This window comes from Ictalurus furcatus, chromosome 28 (assembly GCF_023375685.1).
Source record: "Ictalurus furcatus strain D&B chromosome 28, Billie_1.0, whole genome shotgun sequence".
NCBI classification, from domain to species: domain Eukaryota; kingdom Metazoa; phylum Chordata; class Actinopteri; order Siluriformes; family Ictaluridae; genus Ictalurus; species Ictalurus furcatus.
Window position 1 is genome coordinate 11,650,796 of NC_071282.1, and position 18,365 is coordinate 11,669,160.

Sequence of the window (18,365 nt, forward strand, 5' to 3'; positions counted from 1 at the left end):
AAATTCTTCTGCCTATAAGATACTCTGACATCGCTACAACATTGAGATTGAGATACATGGACAAAGAAACAACTTTTCAGGAAAACCTGAATTTTCTGAAGTGTTTAGAAATCTAAATAGTAGAAAATGAAATCTTAGATATATAATGTATAATTTCTGAAAAAAAACAAACAAACTATGGTTTATGGGATAAATACATGATATTTTAGTTTGCAGTGTTGATTTTATTTTGTTCTTCACCTGATGTGTTAAATATTACATTTGTCAGCATGGTGATGCAGTGGGTAGCTTTGTCGGTTGCATGGTCCCTGGTTCAATCCTGAGCTCGGGTAACACTGAACTGTGGGTTTCCTCTGGGTTCGCTGGTTTTCTTCCACCTTCCAAAAACATAGAAGGATTGGCATCTCTAAATTACCTCTAGATGTGAATGTATGTGCATGGTGCCCTGCAGAAGACTGCCATCCTATTCAGGGTGTATTCCCACTTCACTGCCAGTGTTCCTGGGATAGACTCTGCAGAATCCTGACAGGATAAAGCACTTACTGAAGATGAATATATGAATAATTCCATTCCACAAAGGTAATAAGCTGCAGTACGGTCGTCAGCGGACAGGAATGGACAAGGCATGACTTTTTCAGTTTCATTAGTGCTCAGAAGGAGAAGGAATTTCCTTTAAATACTGTCTACCACATTTAAACTGAATTTAGGCTTTTTAAACTTTTCTCCTCCAGCAGACGTGTGAAAACTGTTCTTCAACATGGAGGAAGAAACCCATGAAAGCTCATTTGGGCCTCAAGAAAAAATAAGTTTGAGCTCATCCATGAATGTGAACTGCCACGATAACTCCATAAACAGCAAGCCAGAAGAGAACCAAACTTTCACCACCAATGTAAACGACAGCAAGCTCTCTCGCCGGAGATCTTACGTTGCCGTGGCTGTGCTGTGCTACGTGAACCTGCTCAACTACATGGACCGCTACACGATCGCAGGTAAATGAGGAAGCTCAACTCCTAAGTATTAGGAGAGTTAGAAGGAACCGAAAAGCTTCTGAACCATTGGGCTTTATATCTAACACACATCCTCTTCTGGATTTCAGGAGTTCTGTCTAGCCTCCAGAAATACTTTGGCATCAGTGACAGCACATCTGGACTATTACAGACAGGTATCAGCTTTACATATCCAATCAAACAGAATATCTATCTGTGCCTTTAAGAGCCTATCATTGTTAAATGTGTGGTGTGATACAGTATCTGGTGTTAGAGCTCTCATTACAAGACGACTTCCTGTTAACTCCTACACAATGCATAGTCACCTTCTCATAACCTGTACACTCATTTTTAAATAACAGAATATAGCTGCTTGTTAAGTATGACATGGCTTGATGTAGGGAATACAGTCTGAGCTTGCAAAAACTGCATAGTTACAGTCAGATGTGTTTGCAATGTTGATATGAAACTGTCAGGTGGTTTACTGTAATAAGTTCATTGAGTGCAATGTGTTACACAGTCATTTTCCAGATGGTGGATGAAATTTCTGTAGATTCAAAAATATACATCCTAGCACAGAACAAGTATCATTATTTAGACATTTGATACTAAATGCTCATTTTGTCCAAATCTGGTCAGAATTGATCCGTTCTGTGACAGGGAAGAAATATAGCTCACAAAATACATTTTCTGACAAGAAATTAGATTTCAAGAAAATTGCATGTCCTTAAAATATTTTTGTCCATTCAGTGGAAACCATACCGTTATATGCAAAACTATGGGCACCCCTGGCCAAATTACATATTTTGTTTAATTTTGGATTTCTGCAGCATAATAAAATTTTCTTTCTGCAAATGTTAATGGACCGTTACTTTACATTTCATGAACATAAAAGCAGAAAAAAAAGGAAACCAAAACAGTAAATGTGGCATGTGCAAATGTTTGGACACCCTTCAAGTTCTTGTTAGGCCTTAATTGACTCATTAGAACTCGTTAAGCAGGGCAAGGATTGTCATTAGCAATAACAATAGTAAAGCATAATAAATTCTCAGACTCTTCAAACCTTGTGCTGACAATCCACAATCATGGGCTCCTCTAAGCAGCTGACTGCGGATTTGAAAATGAATTTAATTGATGCTTCCAAAGCAGAGGAAGGTTATAAAAACATGTCAAAGTGCTTCCAGCTCATAAAGTCCACCGTAGGAAATGCCATAAAGAAATAGCAGTTAAGGGAAACTGTATAAATCAAGCAAAGATCTGGAGCACCAAGAAGTGCCGGTATGCTGGGCAGAAAGGCAAAACAAATCCCCATCTGACACTAAGGACTTGCAGGAAGGTTTCTCTGATGCAGGATCGGTGGTGTACTGTTCTACTCTGCAGTATTATTTGCACAAACATGATCTGCATGTACAAGTATTTTTTCACAAGAAATCCTTAACTGTGACCTCATCACAAAACTAGGGTTAGGCCAGAGGCATTGCTGTGTACTGGTGAAGAAGTAATATAATAATGGCCCCAATCACCAAAGGTATGTTGTAGAAAGCAAGTAGCAGTATTCGATAAAAAGAACACTTTTCCAACTGTTATGCGTGGGGTTGTATCTATTATGTTTTGGAGCTGTGTGGTAGCCAGGGGTACAGAAAACATTGGACAGGTAGATGGAAGAATGGACTCCAGTAATTATCAGCAAATTCAGCAAAGCTGAAAAGAGATTGGCTTCTCCAACAGAACAATGATCCAAAACATTTCTCAAAATCCACCATGCACTACTACAAGAAACTCAAGCTGAAATTTTTGGAATGGCCCTCACAAGTCCCCTGACTTTAACACCATTGAAAATCTGTGGGTAGATATTAAACATGATGCAAAATGGGTCAAGCTCAGAATTCTAAGCATTCTGCAAGTGCAACTGCAATGATGTGTTCGTGTGTACAGTTATGTTTGTATTTTTGTGGACAAAGTGTTCTAACAGCAAGGCTTAGTTCAAATTAAAATGAGCATATTGTCACTATATAACATAGTAAAGTATGCATACTGTATATGTTCAGTGCTTTCATACATTTTTCATTATGGGCCATGTGTTTTATATGAGTGGCTTGATATTTAAAAAGTACAGCTTGGTGCTGTAAATGAATAACTCAGGGATCTACTGTAATTGCATGAAAAACATGGCCTCCTTTGGCAAAATGCTGATCCATTTACAGTTTTTATTTGCAGCTTCATGCTGCTGGCTCCAGTCTTCGGGTACCTTGGAGACCGTTACAACAGAAAACTGATCATGGTGGGCGGGATGATCACATGGATTGTCACAACAATGGGCAGCTCTTTCGTCACGGCAGAGGTACAGCTGTACTTCTGGTTTAGGTCTCATACTTAACTAAGCTTTCTTAAATGTTGTGCAACATTTTAACCAACATTTCTTACACTACAGGTGACATAGTAATATATACTAACTTCTCATCACACCAGTCTATCCATTATGTCCTGTAGTATTTCTGGGTGCTGGTCCTCATGCGAGCTTTGGCTGGTGCTGGAGAGGCCAATTACTGCACAATAGCTCCAACCATTATTGGAGACCTGTTCACTGGCTCCCAAAGAACTCTTATGATCACCTTCTTCTATATCTTCATCCCTGTTGGAAGGTGAGGATTTTATAAATAATGTGTGAATAGATGTAAAAAGAGTTAAACCAACAGTTTTAGCCTCAAATCTTAATGCAAGCCCTGACAAGTGCGAAATAAAAATATACTATTTTTTAGGCTTTAATGAATTACCTAAACACATTTTGCACAAAGACTGGGAAATGGCTGATGAAAAAAGAAAAAACTTAAATTAGGTGTCAGGACACTGTTCTGTTGTCTATCAGAAGATTATAGTTTTCTGTAGAATTTTGTGGAGAAAAACTCAATAAAAACAGCAGAAAACCCACAATACTCAGAAAGAAAATGTTAAATCAAGAAGTTTTCCAGAAGAACCATTAAAGGTTCTACATATAACCCTACAGTAGTGTTTTCCTTTCAGAAAGGGTTTCAAGAAGTGCATATTATAGTAGTCGTATTCTTTATAAGGTGGTTCTGTCTAAGGAATACAACATCTGACTGTTGTAAAGCACTGACACTGGAGACTCTTTCCAATGTTTTTTTACGGAAAACTTCTGTTTTCAGATTTGGAGCACTAAATGAAGGAAACTTAGTCTGAGTATAAATGGATTAATTAAAAAAAACTTTTGTCCAAATTGTTTCTAAACTGAAGTGGTCTTGGGTACATTCTGGGAGCCACAATCGCTACTGCTACAGGAGACTGGCGTTGGGCCCTTAGGGTAAGACACTTCTTAAACATTATTTTCCTTCTAGAATTATAATATTGTACAACCCCAATTCCGAAAAAGTTAGGACAGTATGGAAAATGCTAATAAAAACAAAGAGGAGTGATTTGTACATGTACTTTGATGTATATAAACAAAAAAGGTATAAAGATAAGGTATTTGATGTTTTACCTAATCCACTGCATAGTTTTTTGAAGATAAACGTTTATTTTGAAATTGATGCATGCAACACATTCCAAAAAAGTTGGGACAGGGGCAATTTAGGACTAATAGCGATGTGACAAGTTGAAATAAGAAGTTGATGTGAAACGGGTGAGGCAATCGTCTAATCATAGTATATAAGGAGCATCCGAAAAAGGCCTAGTCCTTCAAGAGCAAGGATGGGTCAAGGCTCGCCAATCTGCCAACAGATGTGTCAGCAAATAATCCAACAATTTGAAAACAACATTCCCCAAACACAAATCGGTAGGATTTTGGGCATTTCACCTTCTACAGTGCACAATATAATTAAAAGATTCATGGAATCCGGTCAAATCTCGGTGTTTAAAGGGCAAGACTGAAAACCACTTCTGAATGCACGTGATCTCTGATCCCTCAGACGTCACTGTCTTAAAACCCGTCATGATTCTGTAATGCATATCCTGACATGGGCTTGGGAATACTTTGGTAAACCTGTGTGAGTTAACACCATTCGCCGCTGCATCCACAGATGCAAGTTAAGGCTTTACTATGCAAAGCAGAAGACATACATCAACACTGTCCAGAAGCATCACTGACTTCTCTGGGCTCATTCTCATCTGAGATGGACAGTAGCACAGTGAGATCGTGTTTTGTGGTCTGACGAGTCAACATTTCAAATAGTTTTTGGACAAAACAGCCGTTGTGTTCTCCGGATCAAAGTGGAAAAGGACCATTGTTATCAGTGTTTCATGTTATCAGAGTCAGGTCCAAAATACAGTGTCTGTCATGGTATGGGGGTGAGTCGGTGCCCATGGCATGGGTAACTTGTATATCTGTGAGAGCAGAAAGATATGTACACATTCTGGAGCAACATATGCTGCTATCCAGAGCAGAACAACACCAAACCACATTCTGCCCGGATTACAAGTGCATGGTTGCGTAAGAGAGTGCGGGTGCTAGCATGACTTGCCTGCAGTCCTGACCTGTCTCCCATTGAGAATGTGTGGCACATTATGAAGCACAAAATAAGGCCCCATACAGTTGCACAGCTGAAGAAATGCATAATGGATGAATGGGGGAAATTTCCGCTTGCTAAACTTACCCAACTGGTGTCTTCAGCACCCAAACACTTAATAAGTGTTATTAAAAGAAAAGGTGCTGTTACACAGTGGTAAACAGTTGACTGTACCAACTTTTTTGGAGTATGTTGCAGTCATCAGATTTTAAATGAGTGTATATTTTCAAAAATTTATTTAATTCACAAAGTAAAACATCAAATAATGTCTTAATGATGTGTTTTCAATATAGTACATGATGAATTGAATTTTCAGATGACTCTTTTTTTTTCCATATTGTCCCAACTTTTTGGAATTGGGGTTGTATGTTTGTCTCTTTATTTAAGTACCAACATCAGTAACAAGCTAAGAGTAAGTTATGCATTTCTCTGATTTACTGACAGCTTTGTTTACCAACTGAAAACATAGTAAGAAGCAGTAAAAATTGGAGCATTAGAGCAGCGTCTAACGCACTTCTAGTCTAAGGCATTGAATGAGGCTCTGTGTGTTTTGTCGCAGCTGAACTCAATTCTGACGATACTGGGGTTGATACTTCTAGTATTCCTGACCCCCAACCCTCCACGAGGCGCCTCCGAAACAGACGGAGAAGCATGCATAGAGCACACGTCTTATCTAGAGGACATCAAATATCTACTCAGGAAGTGGGTAAAACTAAAAAGACAAATGAAAGCATAAAGGTTATGAAAAGTTCCCAGATGGTCCATAATCACCCATTTTGAGTGTGCGGTTGTTGTTGTTGTTGTTTTTATTAGCCGGAGCTTTGTGTGGTCCACTCTGGGAGTGACTGCCATGGCTTTTGTCACAGGTGCATTGGCTTTCTGGACACCCACCTTTATGTCTCGGGCTCGAGTCATCCAGGGCATCACTCCTCCGTGCTCAGAAGAACCATGTGACCCTTCGGACAGGTACACGCATGGTCACATCAAGACCTCCATCTTCTAAAGCAGTTTCTTTGAATGCAGTGTAAGCATGTACAATAAGAATAAGACTCAGAAACCTTAGTGGGACAAAAAGTAACACGACTGAGTTCACTACCAACTTGTCCAGGTAAAGTATTAATGATGATTATATGTATAAAATTAATGATGATTATACATATAAAAAAACGTACAAAATTCTACAAAGAACTTTCATTAAATATACATGTTATGATGAAGTTATGAAATTAATCAGTTGGGTTGTAAAGTCAAACTTTTTAGACTTTTTTAAATTGTTTGAGAATGCATATCGAAGTGTGCATGGTGTTTTAAGTCAAAGGTCACTCTGTATTCTGTTGTTTCTTTGTTGGCACAGTTTTGTCTTTGGGGGAATCACGGTGGTGACGGGTATTGTTGGCGTTTTCATCGGATCCTTAATATCTAGGCAGCTGAGAGACAAAGTGGCCAATGCTGACCCTCTCATCTGTGCTGTGGGAATGCTCAGTTCTGCTCCTTGCTTGTGGATCGCCATGTTCCTGGCATCCATCAGCATTCCTGCCACATATGTAAGTAACCTTAGACCTGATCAACTTTTCTGCTTACTTCAAACATTGCTGATGGCTTAACTGGGAGGTCTTTTGGAAGGTCCTAAGAAAGATATGAGGCATTGTAAAGTAAAGTACCTTCAGCAAATGTTAGCATTTTTGTACAGGCTAGTTAGCTAATTAGGTACCATTATGTAATTATGGACATATATATACACACACAGTGGTGGCTCAGTGGTTTCATGGGTGGATCAGCGGTTAAGGGCAGGGGTTCAAGCATCAGCACTGTCCATCTGCTCCAGGTGTGCTGTATCATGGCTCTGACCCCAACTTCAGGGACAATTTTTGACAAAAGTAAAGTCATAACTCAAGATTTGGTAGGGGGCCCACAGATTGCTACTGGGGCACAAACAGTTTGCTTATACTGTCTTGTGAGCCAGACCTGAACAGAGAGAGAGAGGGCCTGGTACATTTATTCAGTAAACAGGACAGAATGTTGAATGTTTTTTCAACCCAGTGACCATGTCTTCCATCATTGCATCACGGCGTTCGAAAGTTCTTTTTCCTGTTCGAGAACCAATAAAACTGTAACTTTCAAGATTGTAAAGCTAGTAGCCAGAAACACGTACAAACAATTTGTCTGACTCTGAAACTAACGAGCCTTCACTGATTTGCACATAAAATTTTGTTTTAGAGAACTGTGTTCATGTCTGTCCAAACAGGATTTTGCAGCGTTTTTTGTGATTGTTGCAGCCAAAAATGTTTGATTTTGCTGCAACTTTTGTTCAAAATTTGTGATGTAATTTGCAAATGTTATTGTGCCTTTTTTTTTTCTCGAAAAACTACTTCAATTGGCTAAATTGCAATTGCACAAAATTGTTTTGCGCAGTCTTTCTCAGTGATGTTTGTTGGAAATGAGACCTTTTAGCTGTACTCATGTTCGACGCACGTGAATCGAAGACTGCTTTGGCTGAACACAAATTGAGATAATGTCACTTGACATGTCTTGGCCCAAATCCGTGGAAAATCTGCAGTAATTTTTCATTCTAAATCCTGGAGGGACTGTCATATAAATCACAGTTTTTCAATCACTTGCAGTATATCATCTCCAACCAGCATTTTTTCATATTTTCTCTTTCAGACTTTTATTGGTTTTGGAGAAATCCTACTTTCTCTGAACTGGGCCATTCTAGCTGACATCTTACTGGTAAGAGTTGCTTCATGGTGCATAACAAATTGTGGAGTTGGAAAAAAAACCTCCAATAAAACTTTTCCTTTTCTTTATATTTTAGTATGTTGTTATACCAACCCGAAGGGCAACAGCGGAAGCTTTACAGATTTTAACATGTCACCTACTTGGTGATGCAGGAAGTCCATATCTTATTGGCATAGTAAGTACATATTGCACATACATACATACTGCAAGTTTATAGGATAAAATTTAAAAAAGCCTAAGAGTATGAGAAATGTATGCATAGAATTATGAAATGCATACCAGTGTCTGTGACTTTTACCATTCAGGTCTCAGATGCTCTGAGTAAGCTTAAACCCGACTCTGCTGACTGGAGGTTCCGCAGTCTAGAGTACAGCGTCATCCTGTGCCCTTTCATCGGTGTTCTGGGAGGCATTTTCTTCCTCCTGACTGCCCTATATATCAAAGAGGACAGGAAAGCTGCTGAGATGCTGATGAAAGGTAACACCAAATTGTGTGAATGAATGTATAGGTGTTTTTTTTGTTTTGTTTTGTTTTGTTTTGTTTTTTTTTTGCTTGGGGCACCAGTTCTACTCACTTCAGAGCAAGAATGAAAGAGTGTAGTGATGGAGTTGTGCAGTGATCAATGTGGTGTGAATGGTATGTGAAAAAATGTGAAAGGATTTTTGATGAAATCCAACAAAAAACCCTCATGATTGCTCATATTATTAGTCATTTTGGCTTAGTTAGATGCATGGATAGACCAATATTATTATTATTATTATTATTATTAGTAGTAGTAGTAGTAGTAGTAGTAGTATTGTTATATAATGTTGAGATAAAAAATGTAGTAAAGTAAAACAATAAGTTGTTTTAGACTTTAAAAAAACAGGGTCTTTCAATTTACATGAATATGCCATTCTCCTTCCATTTCAAACAGCTAGCCAGCTAGTTAACTGCTAGTAAACTAGCTAGCTTTTGTTAAAGATAGACATGAGTGAGATTTCAGTATCTGAATCTCGATCTGCGTGACATTCTGAACAATTTATTTAATGCTAGCTAAACCTGTCATAGTATTCCATAACAATCAAAACTGTTTTGTTCATATCACTCACATTAGCCAAGTTAGCTAGCTAGTTAATTTAGCATGCAGGATTTCTGGCTAAATTTCACCTCAGATGTGATGCCTTGTGATATGTCCAAACCCATGGGTATTATTTGGTGACATCTAGTGACTTCCTGAGTTCCTTACGTAACCCTCCCTGAATCACTTTTATACAGAAGTACAGAGAAATTTTCTTACAAATGGGAAAAATGCTAATTTAAAATTGTATTTGACCCAAATACCAACCTATGTAAATGTAATCAGTCATCTAAGAGAAGTCTTTTATTTCAGGGATTTTAAAACAGAAATTCATCCCATTTAAAAAGCATTGACAGATAATTAAATGAAAAATGTTCTTTTATCCTTGTAGCTATGCCACTTTTTTTTTATGTCATAGCAACCGTGGATGTAGTGCTTGTAAGGACCTGACTTTTTATTTAAATACTATACTCATGTGTGGTTTTCATTTTCAATTTTCATTCTTTTTACTTCAGTGCAAAATACTGTGGGCACTGTAAGTTCTCCCTCTGCTACCTATGACCAACAATGGAACTAGGTGCAACATCCAAATGAGTGTGTTATTAATAAAATTATTCATTCATTCATCTTCAGTAACTGAACTGGAGCCTATCCCTGGGCATGAGGCAGGAATACACCCTAGATGGGATGCCAGTCCATTACAGAGCACCATGCGCACACCTACTCACTCACATCTGGGGCAATTTAGTATAGCTAAGTATAGTATAGTATAGTATAGCACTTAAGTATGTTTTTGGGAGGTGGGTATGCAAAACTCTGAGCTGTGAGACAACAATGCTACCTGCTGCACCTGCCCAACACCAAACATGATATAGAAATATAGTGGTGCTTGAAAGATTGTGATAATTGAGTGAGAATTGTTCGATTTATCTGCAAAATATGACCTAAAACTGCCTGTCTGCAGTTTGTTAAAGATCACTTGGACAAGCCAGAAGTCTAATGGAAGGATACTGCATTCCAGCATAAGAACCTTATCCAATCTGTGAAACACGGTGGTGGTAGTATCATGGTTTGGACCTGTTTTGCAGCATCTGGGTCAGGACATCTTGCCATCATTGATGGAACAATGAATTATGAATTATACCAGCAAATCCTAAAGGAAAATGTCAGGACATCTGTCCATGAAGTGAATCTCAAGAGAAAGTAGGTCATGCAGCAAGATAATGACCCTAAGCACACAAGTCGTTCTATCAAAGAATAGTTATAGAAGAAGAAAGTTAATGTTTTGGAATGGCCAAGTCAAAGTCTTGACCTTAATCCAGTAGAAATGTTGTGGAAGGACCTGAAGCAAGCAGTTCATGTTCATTCACAACATCCCAGAGCTGAAATTTTCTGTACTGAGGAATGGGCTAAAATTCCTCCAAGTCATTTTAGGCCATATTTATACAGTAATATAGAAAATGCTAAAGGGTTCACAAACTTTACAGCACCACTGTAGACTTGTGCATCATAAATACAAATGATCAGATTTATATTCACTGATGAGGGAACCTATTTCCTTCTGGCTCACATGCCTGCAGTCAGGGGTGTGAAGGCCAGCACATTTAACCTGCCCCTCATCCACACTCCTACAATATTGTTTTACTTTAATATTAAATCCTGCTATTATCACACATGGCAGTGCAAAGTCTACATATAGAGACAGTTTATGCTTATTCTTTGCATGTGTTTGTCTTCCAGGAGAAACTCCAGACCAAGCTGAACCCATCACCGAGTCAACATGACCTATAAGCGCACGCTCAATAGCACATTGAAACTAATGTAGAAAAATTTAACCACTGAAGTTCATAGGCATATCTGTAAACATGTTTTAATACTATTTTTATTGTTGTTGTTTTTTATGGACCATTGCGCAGTTACATACAGTGCAGTTTTGTCAAATGGTATTTTCTATGTCTATGAGTATGTCAATGTATATACTTTAGGAGTATCTTTAATCCCACCAGCCGTAACAACTACCAGGGTTCTCAGACATCCTTATTTGATATCCTGAATTAAGGAGATCAGTATAAAAAAAAAACAGTTTCATTAAGGATTGTTTGTGGTCCTTTAGTTAACAACCATCTATTTCCTCAATCGTGTTTGGACTCCACATTTTCAGTATGGTATGACAAGGGTATTAAACAAGTTAGAGATTTGTATGCCGATGGTGTGTTTGATAGCTTTGCCAATCTGGCATCCACTTATGACCTCCCTGTGACGCATTTTTTTTTCGATATTTTCAAATTCGGAATTTCGTTTCTAGATGTTTTCCTGATTTCCTCTCTGCGCCTCCTGAACAGGCTTGGGAAAGCTTGTTTTCAAACAATCCATATCAGAGAGGAATGATTTCTAGGATTTATGATTTTTTTCTGGCGCTAGGTAGTGAGTCGAGTAACAAAATTAGGAATGCGTGGGAAACGGAGTTAGGAGTACAGATAAGTGAGGAGTGTTGGGAACGTGCTATAGGGAGGGTACAGTCTACCACTTCTTTTGCTCGTCTTGGACTTATACAGTTCAAAGTTTTAAACAGAGTCCATCTGTCCAAGTCGAGACTTTCTGTGATGTATCCGGACATAGAGGACAAGTGTGATAAATGCCATGGCTCTCCCTGCCATCTTGGCCATATGTTTTTCTTCTTCCCTGATCTCCATGGTTTTTGGTCTGTTTTTTTTTACCATCATGTCCACTATTCTCGGGGTAGATTTAAAACCTTGCCCATTGATTGCTGTATTTGGGATTCCTGATGACTCAGTTCCATTGAGCTCGATACAAAAGGATGTTATTGCTTTCACATCCCTTATAGCAAGACGTTCCCTACTGTTGCATTGGAAGTCTGTTAAATACCCATCTATCTCCCAGTGGCAAAGGACGTGATGTTTTTTCTAAAACTCGAGAAAATAAGGTATACGATGAAGGGTTGTACGGACAAGTTTTTTTTATAAATGGTACCCCTTTATCGTATACTTTATGGAGTTACAGACAATTCCCACTTAAATTTTTGTGCCTGTTGTTGGGTCTTACAATATCTTTATAACCAGCGATAGTTATTGGGTAGCCATGATGAGCCAGGGGGGCGAGGGGCAGGTACTTTTAATTTTGTTTTCCTTTGTTAGTATAAAAAGAAAAAAAACCTGTGAATGTTTACTGCTGTGTGTTGCTCAATTTGTTTTTGTTTTTTTTCTTCTCAATGGAATATTTGGGAAAGGGAGGGGAGGAGAGAAGAAAAAAGGTGATGTTCAGCAGACATGTTTGGTAGACGTGTTCAGCAGAAATGTTCAGCAGAAATGTTCAGCAGAAATGTTTAGTTCAGCAGAAATGTTCAGCAGAAATGTTCAGCAGAAATGTTCAGCAGAAATATTCAGTAGAAATGTCTATTTGTGCCATGTCAACATCAGAATCGGTATCAAACTACAATTCCCAGAGTACAGCGTGGCCTACAAATGTGGCTGCCGAGCACTACAACTCACAGCCATTACACTGGGTATGTCTCAACCAGCTCCCTAGTTCAGTAGGTGGTGAATCAGTATATTGTGTACACGCGTTTGGGCACTGGTAACGACTTAAAGACTCACTACACATTGGGGCACTGATAACTGAATTTCTGGTGACATGACTACATACTCGCGTTATAAAACCTCACCAAAAATTAAAACGTCAAAATATTTAAGGTTTATGTTATACAGATTTGTTAGCTTAATCACACATATTTCTGTCATAATATTTCAAGCAGAGTCATAGTCAAGCTAGTGGATAAAATCATTAAACCCTTAATAGCCGATAGACTCAAACCGCATATATAGAACATCAAATAAAATTAAAATTTGTTAATGTAAGTAATCATTTGAGAGCTACATCAACAATAACAAGCTACTTACATTTGTAAGCGGAAGTTGGCTGATATTTTGTCCCCCATCTTTTTCGAGCTTTAGAAAATATGACGAACATAGTGAGCATCGATGCTCATTGGTTTTTGTGATGCACTGTGGGATTTTTTAGGAGCGACCATTCCAGGGTGCTTCTCATTTCTTTCTTGTGCATCCTCGTTTCCTTTCCTCGCTTCCTTTCCTTGCGTCTTAGCTCCACCCCTTTGGAGACTGCAAGGATGCGATGTGAGGAGACAGGAATCGAAACAAGTCGAATGGAATATCCTGGCTCTCTCAAGCTTAACTTCAAAGCGACGTCAGTTAATGATGACTGTACTGTGCCATTATGTTGTTGGAGTTTGGTTAATAAAAACATTCTTAATAAAGCAAAATGCACTGATAATATGTGAAATGTCTGGGTTATTCAACAATGAATTAATGAACAATACATAATTTATCGCATCTTTTGTGCAACTTTGCATATCCAAACATGCGAGGATCAATTCATTACAATACACATTGTAAGCATATTATTATTTAATTAGATTTCACACAAAATTCCATCACATCATCAAAGGGCATTTTGGCTGAAATTGTGGCAGATGTAAATAAGGAGGGGAGTTTATATGTGTGTCAGGTTTTTCAACAAGAAACACTTCCGCATAGGATAAACCAGTGTATCCTCGCTCCTAGCTCCTCTGGAAGCTTCCTCATTCCTCATTTCTCACATACTTGCGGAGCAATTAGAGAACTGATATGTACTTCAAGATGGTTGACGTCAATCGATTTCCGGGTCACGGGCTGGAGGACGAAGGAGCGAGAAAGCATCAATTTGAGTATTGAGAAGAACCCCCAGTTTTTGCCATTGAAACAGCCCTTAAAATGGCTGACTCCCTGATCAGTGCCCTGACTACTGAACTTGGGAGCTGGTTGAAACATACCCACTCTGTCATTTTCACCTAATTACTGATCACACACACGGAACTCAATTACAAACCACAGTACTTAATGACTCTCACTCCTTGCATAGTATACACTTCATGCTTCTATAACAAGTTGTACTTTATTGATTGTTTTTCTGGTTTTTGATCTCATTTCTGGTTTTTCTCATCTTGCTCTTGCCTGCCCTAATTCATGTGGTTTGTTGATCGCCTTTCTCTTGCCTGAGACCTGGTTCACACAGACTCCATATGCAGTACAGAAGCATCATTCCCCATTTCATATAAGATGTGGTTGCGGTGTGCAGCTAATCCGCGGCGGAACACATTCAGAAAAGGACATGAAGGTGGTGGAAGACTTTGAATGATGTTTAGAGCAACACAGTACAGTAATCCAATATTTCATAGACATATTCACGTTTAAACACAATAAATATAAAACTATCAACAAATGAAAAAATAAACGACTCATATGAAGAGTTGTTTATTTTTTCATTTGTTGATAGTTTTATATTTATATCTATATTTTATATAGTTTTTGATTGATCCCCTTGCAACATACTACATTATGTAATATAATATATGTAAATAAAGGTATCTTTAGCCGTTGTTTGTAGACAGAAAGTGTTCTACCAGTTTGCATTTTTGGGATGTTAATAGATAGCGAACCATCCAGCTGATATCATCATATTTATAATCATTCATGTAGTAAGATTCTTCATAATTAATTGTGAGCCCCCAGATAATAAATCATTGGCTTAGTAACAGAGGGTTGTGACTTTACTGTTGTGACTCGAAGCCACGGCACCTCCCTGCATGCTCTACTTCTGCTTGGAGCTTCCTTCAATTGGGAATCACTTGCTACTCCTATATTGATACCCTAAAGATTCCCTCTTTCAGCTCATCCCACTTCCCTGTTTCCTGTTTCGAGGTCACCACAGTAGATCACCCATCCTGGGTGGTCATACCTGACATTTAGATGAACCCTTTACAGTTGGGGTCATGACTGTACATCATTCCCTTCAAATGCTATTGAGTTTTAAATAATGGCATATTTTGTGTATGAGCCCATTCTGTAGTGAAATTAATATCTAATTTACATATGATTTAATAGTTTATTTTAATAAATATCAACAATCTAAACAGCTAGATGAACACTTTACAGTTGGTTGTGTGACTGTACGTCATTCCCTTCAAATGCTATTGAGCTTTAAATTATGGTATATTTTGTGTATGAGCCCATGCAGTAATAAAATACATGGCAATATTTATATATTATTTAATAGTTTATTTTATTAAATATCAAAAATCTAAAAGGTATGCATTATAGCTGACGCATAGATGAACACTTTACAGTTGGTTATATGACTGTATGTCATTCCCTTCAAATGCTATTGAAGTTAGAAACGTGTTTAACAATGTCGTATGTAACTTTAGAGACGGTCCCTTAATTTCCGCATATCTGCGAATATCGAACGTCCAACGCCAAACCAACTTTATTCCAGTTTAATACCTGGGGTTGCACTTGTATGATGTTGCGTCTGCAAACAGGACCAACATTCTGATTAACGTCAGCTCTGCCTCATCAATCAGACTGTACTGCCTGGAAACACTTACTAAACTTTTTAGGCTAATTGAGGGGTTTATCTTCTTGAAAGGGATCTACATAGAACCTTTGCTGCCAAAGGGAACCCATGTGCAGGGGCCTTTTTGCTACCCGGACACATTTCTGTTGTGCTCCCATTTAGAAAGCACCGCCGCCGCGCTTCAGAAAACATGGCAGCTCAGGTGAGAGATGCATGCCTCTTTCACAACACTTCTCTCTTTTTTTGTTTGGGCTGGTGTAGTTTTAAAGATCGCACTATTCATATTAGTTTGTTTATAGTGTTTATGGTTGAAAAAGGCAAAGTGACGACGTTGGATGAAATTATCGAGCTACGTGACTAGCTCTTCCTAGGTGCACATGTAATTCATGCTAATTTGCTAAACTTTCTTTAAGTAAACCATGTGTGATCATCAGCCCTACCAGCGTAGGAGATGTAAATACGTTCTTGTACCACCTAACTGAGCTAGATCTCTTAACACATGCTATCAATGTTTACTGCTTTTCTGTTGCTATCTAGCGATGTTAGCTGTGCAGCTAGCTGGTACGTTTTTGGGAAGCCGTGAAGATGCTCGTTCACTTTACACTTCCTGCAGGCAAAGCAGAGCACACAGTGCTTTAGTTTTCAACTGTTTTATCCTGTTTAGAAAAAAACCTTGCTGTCTGATGAGTTATATGTCGTAATTAATTCGCTGAGTTAAGTAGCTTGGCTAGTTTTGTGTACTAGAAACTTCTGTTGTGGTTGAAGTGTCGCTATGGCAACGTCGCTAGCGGTGCGTTGTGGCGCGCGCTGAAATGCATTCTTTATACATAGTTTATAATGCATATATGATTTTGTAATAATTTTTTTTCTTCAATATTGTTAAAGATGACAACCACAAAAGTACCGGAGGTGCGTGATCTCACCAGGATCGAGAGAATCGGTGAGTGAAAAATGTGCATGCTTCTTTGATCAAGCCTTGCCCTTACACTTTACATTTATATTTATGGCATTTGGCAGACGCACTTATCCAGAGAGACTTGTCTCATTTATACAACTGAGCAGTTGATGGTTAAGTGTCTTGCTCAAGGGCCCAGCAGTGGCCGCTTGATGGTGCTGGGATTTGAACTCATGACCTTCTGGTCAGAAGTCCAATGCCTTAACACTAAGCTGCAACTGCCACACAATTTAATACCGTGTTAACTCTCACGAGTGCATACTTACAATTCTCTGTTTAAAAAACTGATGGTTGATTGTGTGTCTCTCAGGTGCACACTCACACATTCGAGGCCTTGGCTTGGATGATGCTTTGGAACCACGACAGGTAAGACTCTTCCTCACACCGCCAGGACCAGAACAACTACCTGCTGAATGCATTATAATATGCAATATAATTATTTTTTGTACTCGATACCTGTTATTTGTGTTTATGTGCCCGATAAACGATATGCAGAACCGATATTTATTTATTTATTTATTGTTTTACTTCTGTTTTCAATGCAATGTTTACAACACCACTGAACTGAGCAAACTGTTTTATTTATAACAATTTTGTCAATTTCACTTCCTCCCTGCATACAAAACTCTTATTTCTACACCAATAAAGAGAGGGATGTGAAAGAGTGCAAAAAATAAAGTGCACTGTTACTAAAGTGTGTCATTTATATTTATTTATTTAAATAAAAGCTTCGATAAAAAATAATTCTAACAAATAAACAAAAAACAGATGCAGTGCTGCAATGGTGGTCCTTCACGCAATTATCAAAACGGCCACAAGATGGCGCAAGATTTATCCGTGGATCCAATATTAGAAAACTGGTATCCATTTATGGAACAATGCTTAAATATCAGGTAAAAATATCTGTAAAAACAATTATCGGTTGGTCTATAATAATAATCATATAAAATCACAAGTTGCACAGACTAGGAATTAGAACGCATAATGAGACACTTGTGGCTGATTTTTGAGACCAAAGACATTTGACAACAAAGTTCTGGCAGCATCAGAAATCTCGGTGCCACCGCTGTTTCGTCTGAAAATATTTCGAACTAGAACCTGAAGCTGGTGCTGCAGTCAACTGCACATTGTGTAAGACAACAGAGGAAGCATTTTTTTTCTCTTTTGGTTTACTGGAACATTTTCACATTCTTAAGTGCCAAGGTATACATGGGACTGTTTGTTTTGTTTTGTTTTGTTTGTTTGTTTGTTTTGTTTTGTTTGTTTGTTTGTTTTTTACTAGAAGTCCACTTCTTCTTGTTGGAGTTTTCCGTGTGAACACACTACTCACACTATTTATGCTACAAAATGGCATAGAATAGTACATAAGTACGTGATTTGGGATGCACCTTTAATTTGTAATCTGCTGTTGCCATACACAGTGCCTAAAACAGCGATGTCCTGAGTTTTCCTAAAACTTTATAAGAAACAACTAATTAAAAAAGAGTTACTGTTCAACTAGCAAAAAGTAATAGCTGTGCTACCTAGCAGAGCATTGAATCATAGAGCGGGTCCTTGGAGGGATATGTCTCACACACAGTAGCAGTGAAATAGAACAGAATGTTGAGGGAAAGCTATAAATCCTTTGCTGGGCTTGGTGTAAATAATCAAATATAGATAAGAATATAATATAATAT

General features: G+C 38.2%; 2 protein-coding genes across 2 annotated transcripts in view; both read left to right on the forward strand.

Moving 5' to 3' along the window:
- The first annotated feature begins 849 nt into the window (after positions 1-849).
- LOC128603847 (protein spinster homolog 3-like) lies at positions 850-13,415 on the forward strand. Its single transcript, XM_053618576.1, has 12 exons — positions 850-989; positions 1,097-1,162; positions 3,191-3,327; positions 3,477-3,628; positions 4,239-4,305; positions 6,066-6,208; positions 6,320-6,472; positions 6,861-7,050; positions 8,171-8,236; positions 8,322-8,420; positions 8,551-8,722; positions 11,046-13,415. Exons 1-12 carry the CDS (start codon positions 968-970, stop codon positions 11,087-11,089), a joined length of 1,311 nt encoding a protein of 436 aa, XP_053474551.1. The 5' UTR covers positions 850-967; the 3' UTR covers positions 11,090-13,415.
- A 2,217-nt stretch (positions 13,416-15,632) lies between these two features.
- The window catches only part of ruvbl2 (RuvB-like AAA ATPase 2), a 15,843-nt gene continuing 13,110 nt past the window's right edge, over positions 15,633-18,365 (forward strand). The window contains exons 1-3 of the mRNA XM_053618423.1: positions 15,633-15,936; positions 16,620-16,674; positions 17,000-17,055. Of these exons, the coding sequence (XP_053474398.1) occupies positions 15,925-15,936; positions 16,620-16,674; positions 17,000-17,055 (123 nt within the window). The 5' untranslated portion in view covers positions 15,633-15,924. The remainder of the gene's footprint in view (positions 15,937-16,619; positions 16,675-16,999; positions 17,056-18,365) is intronic.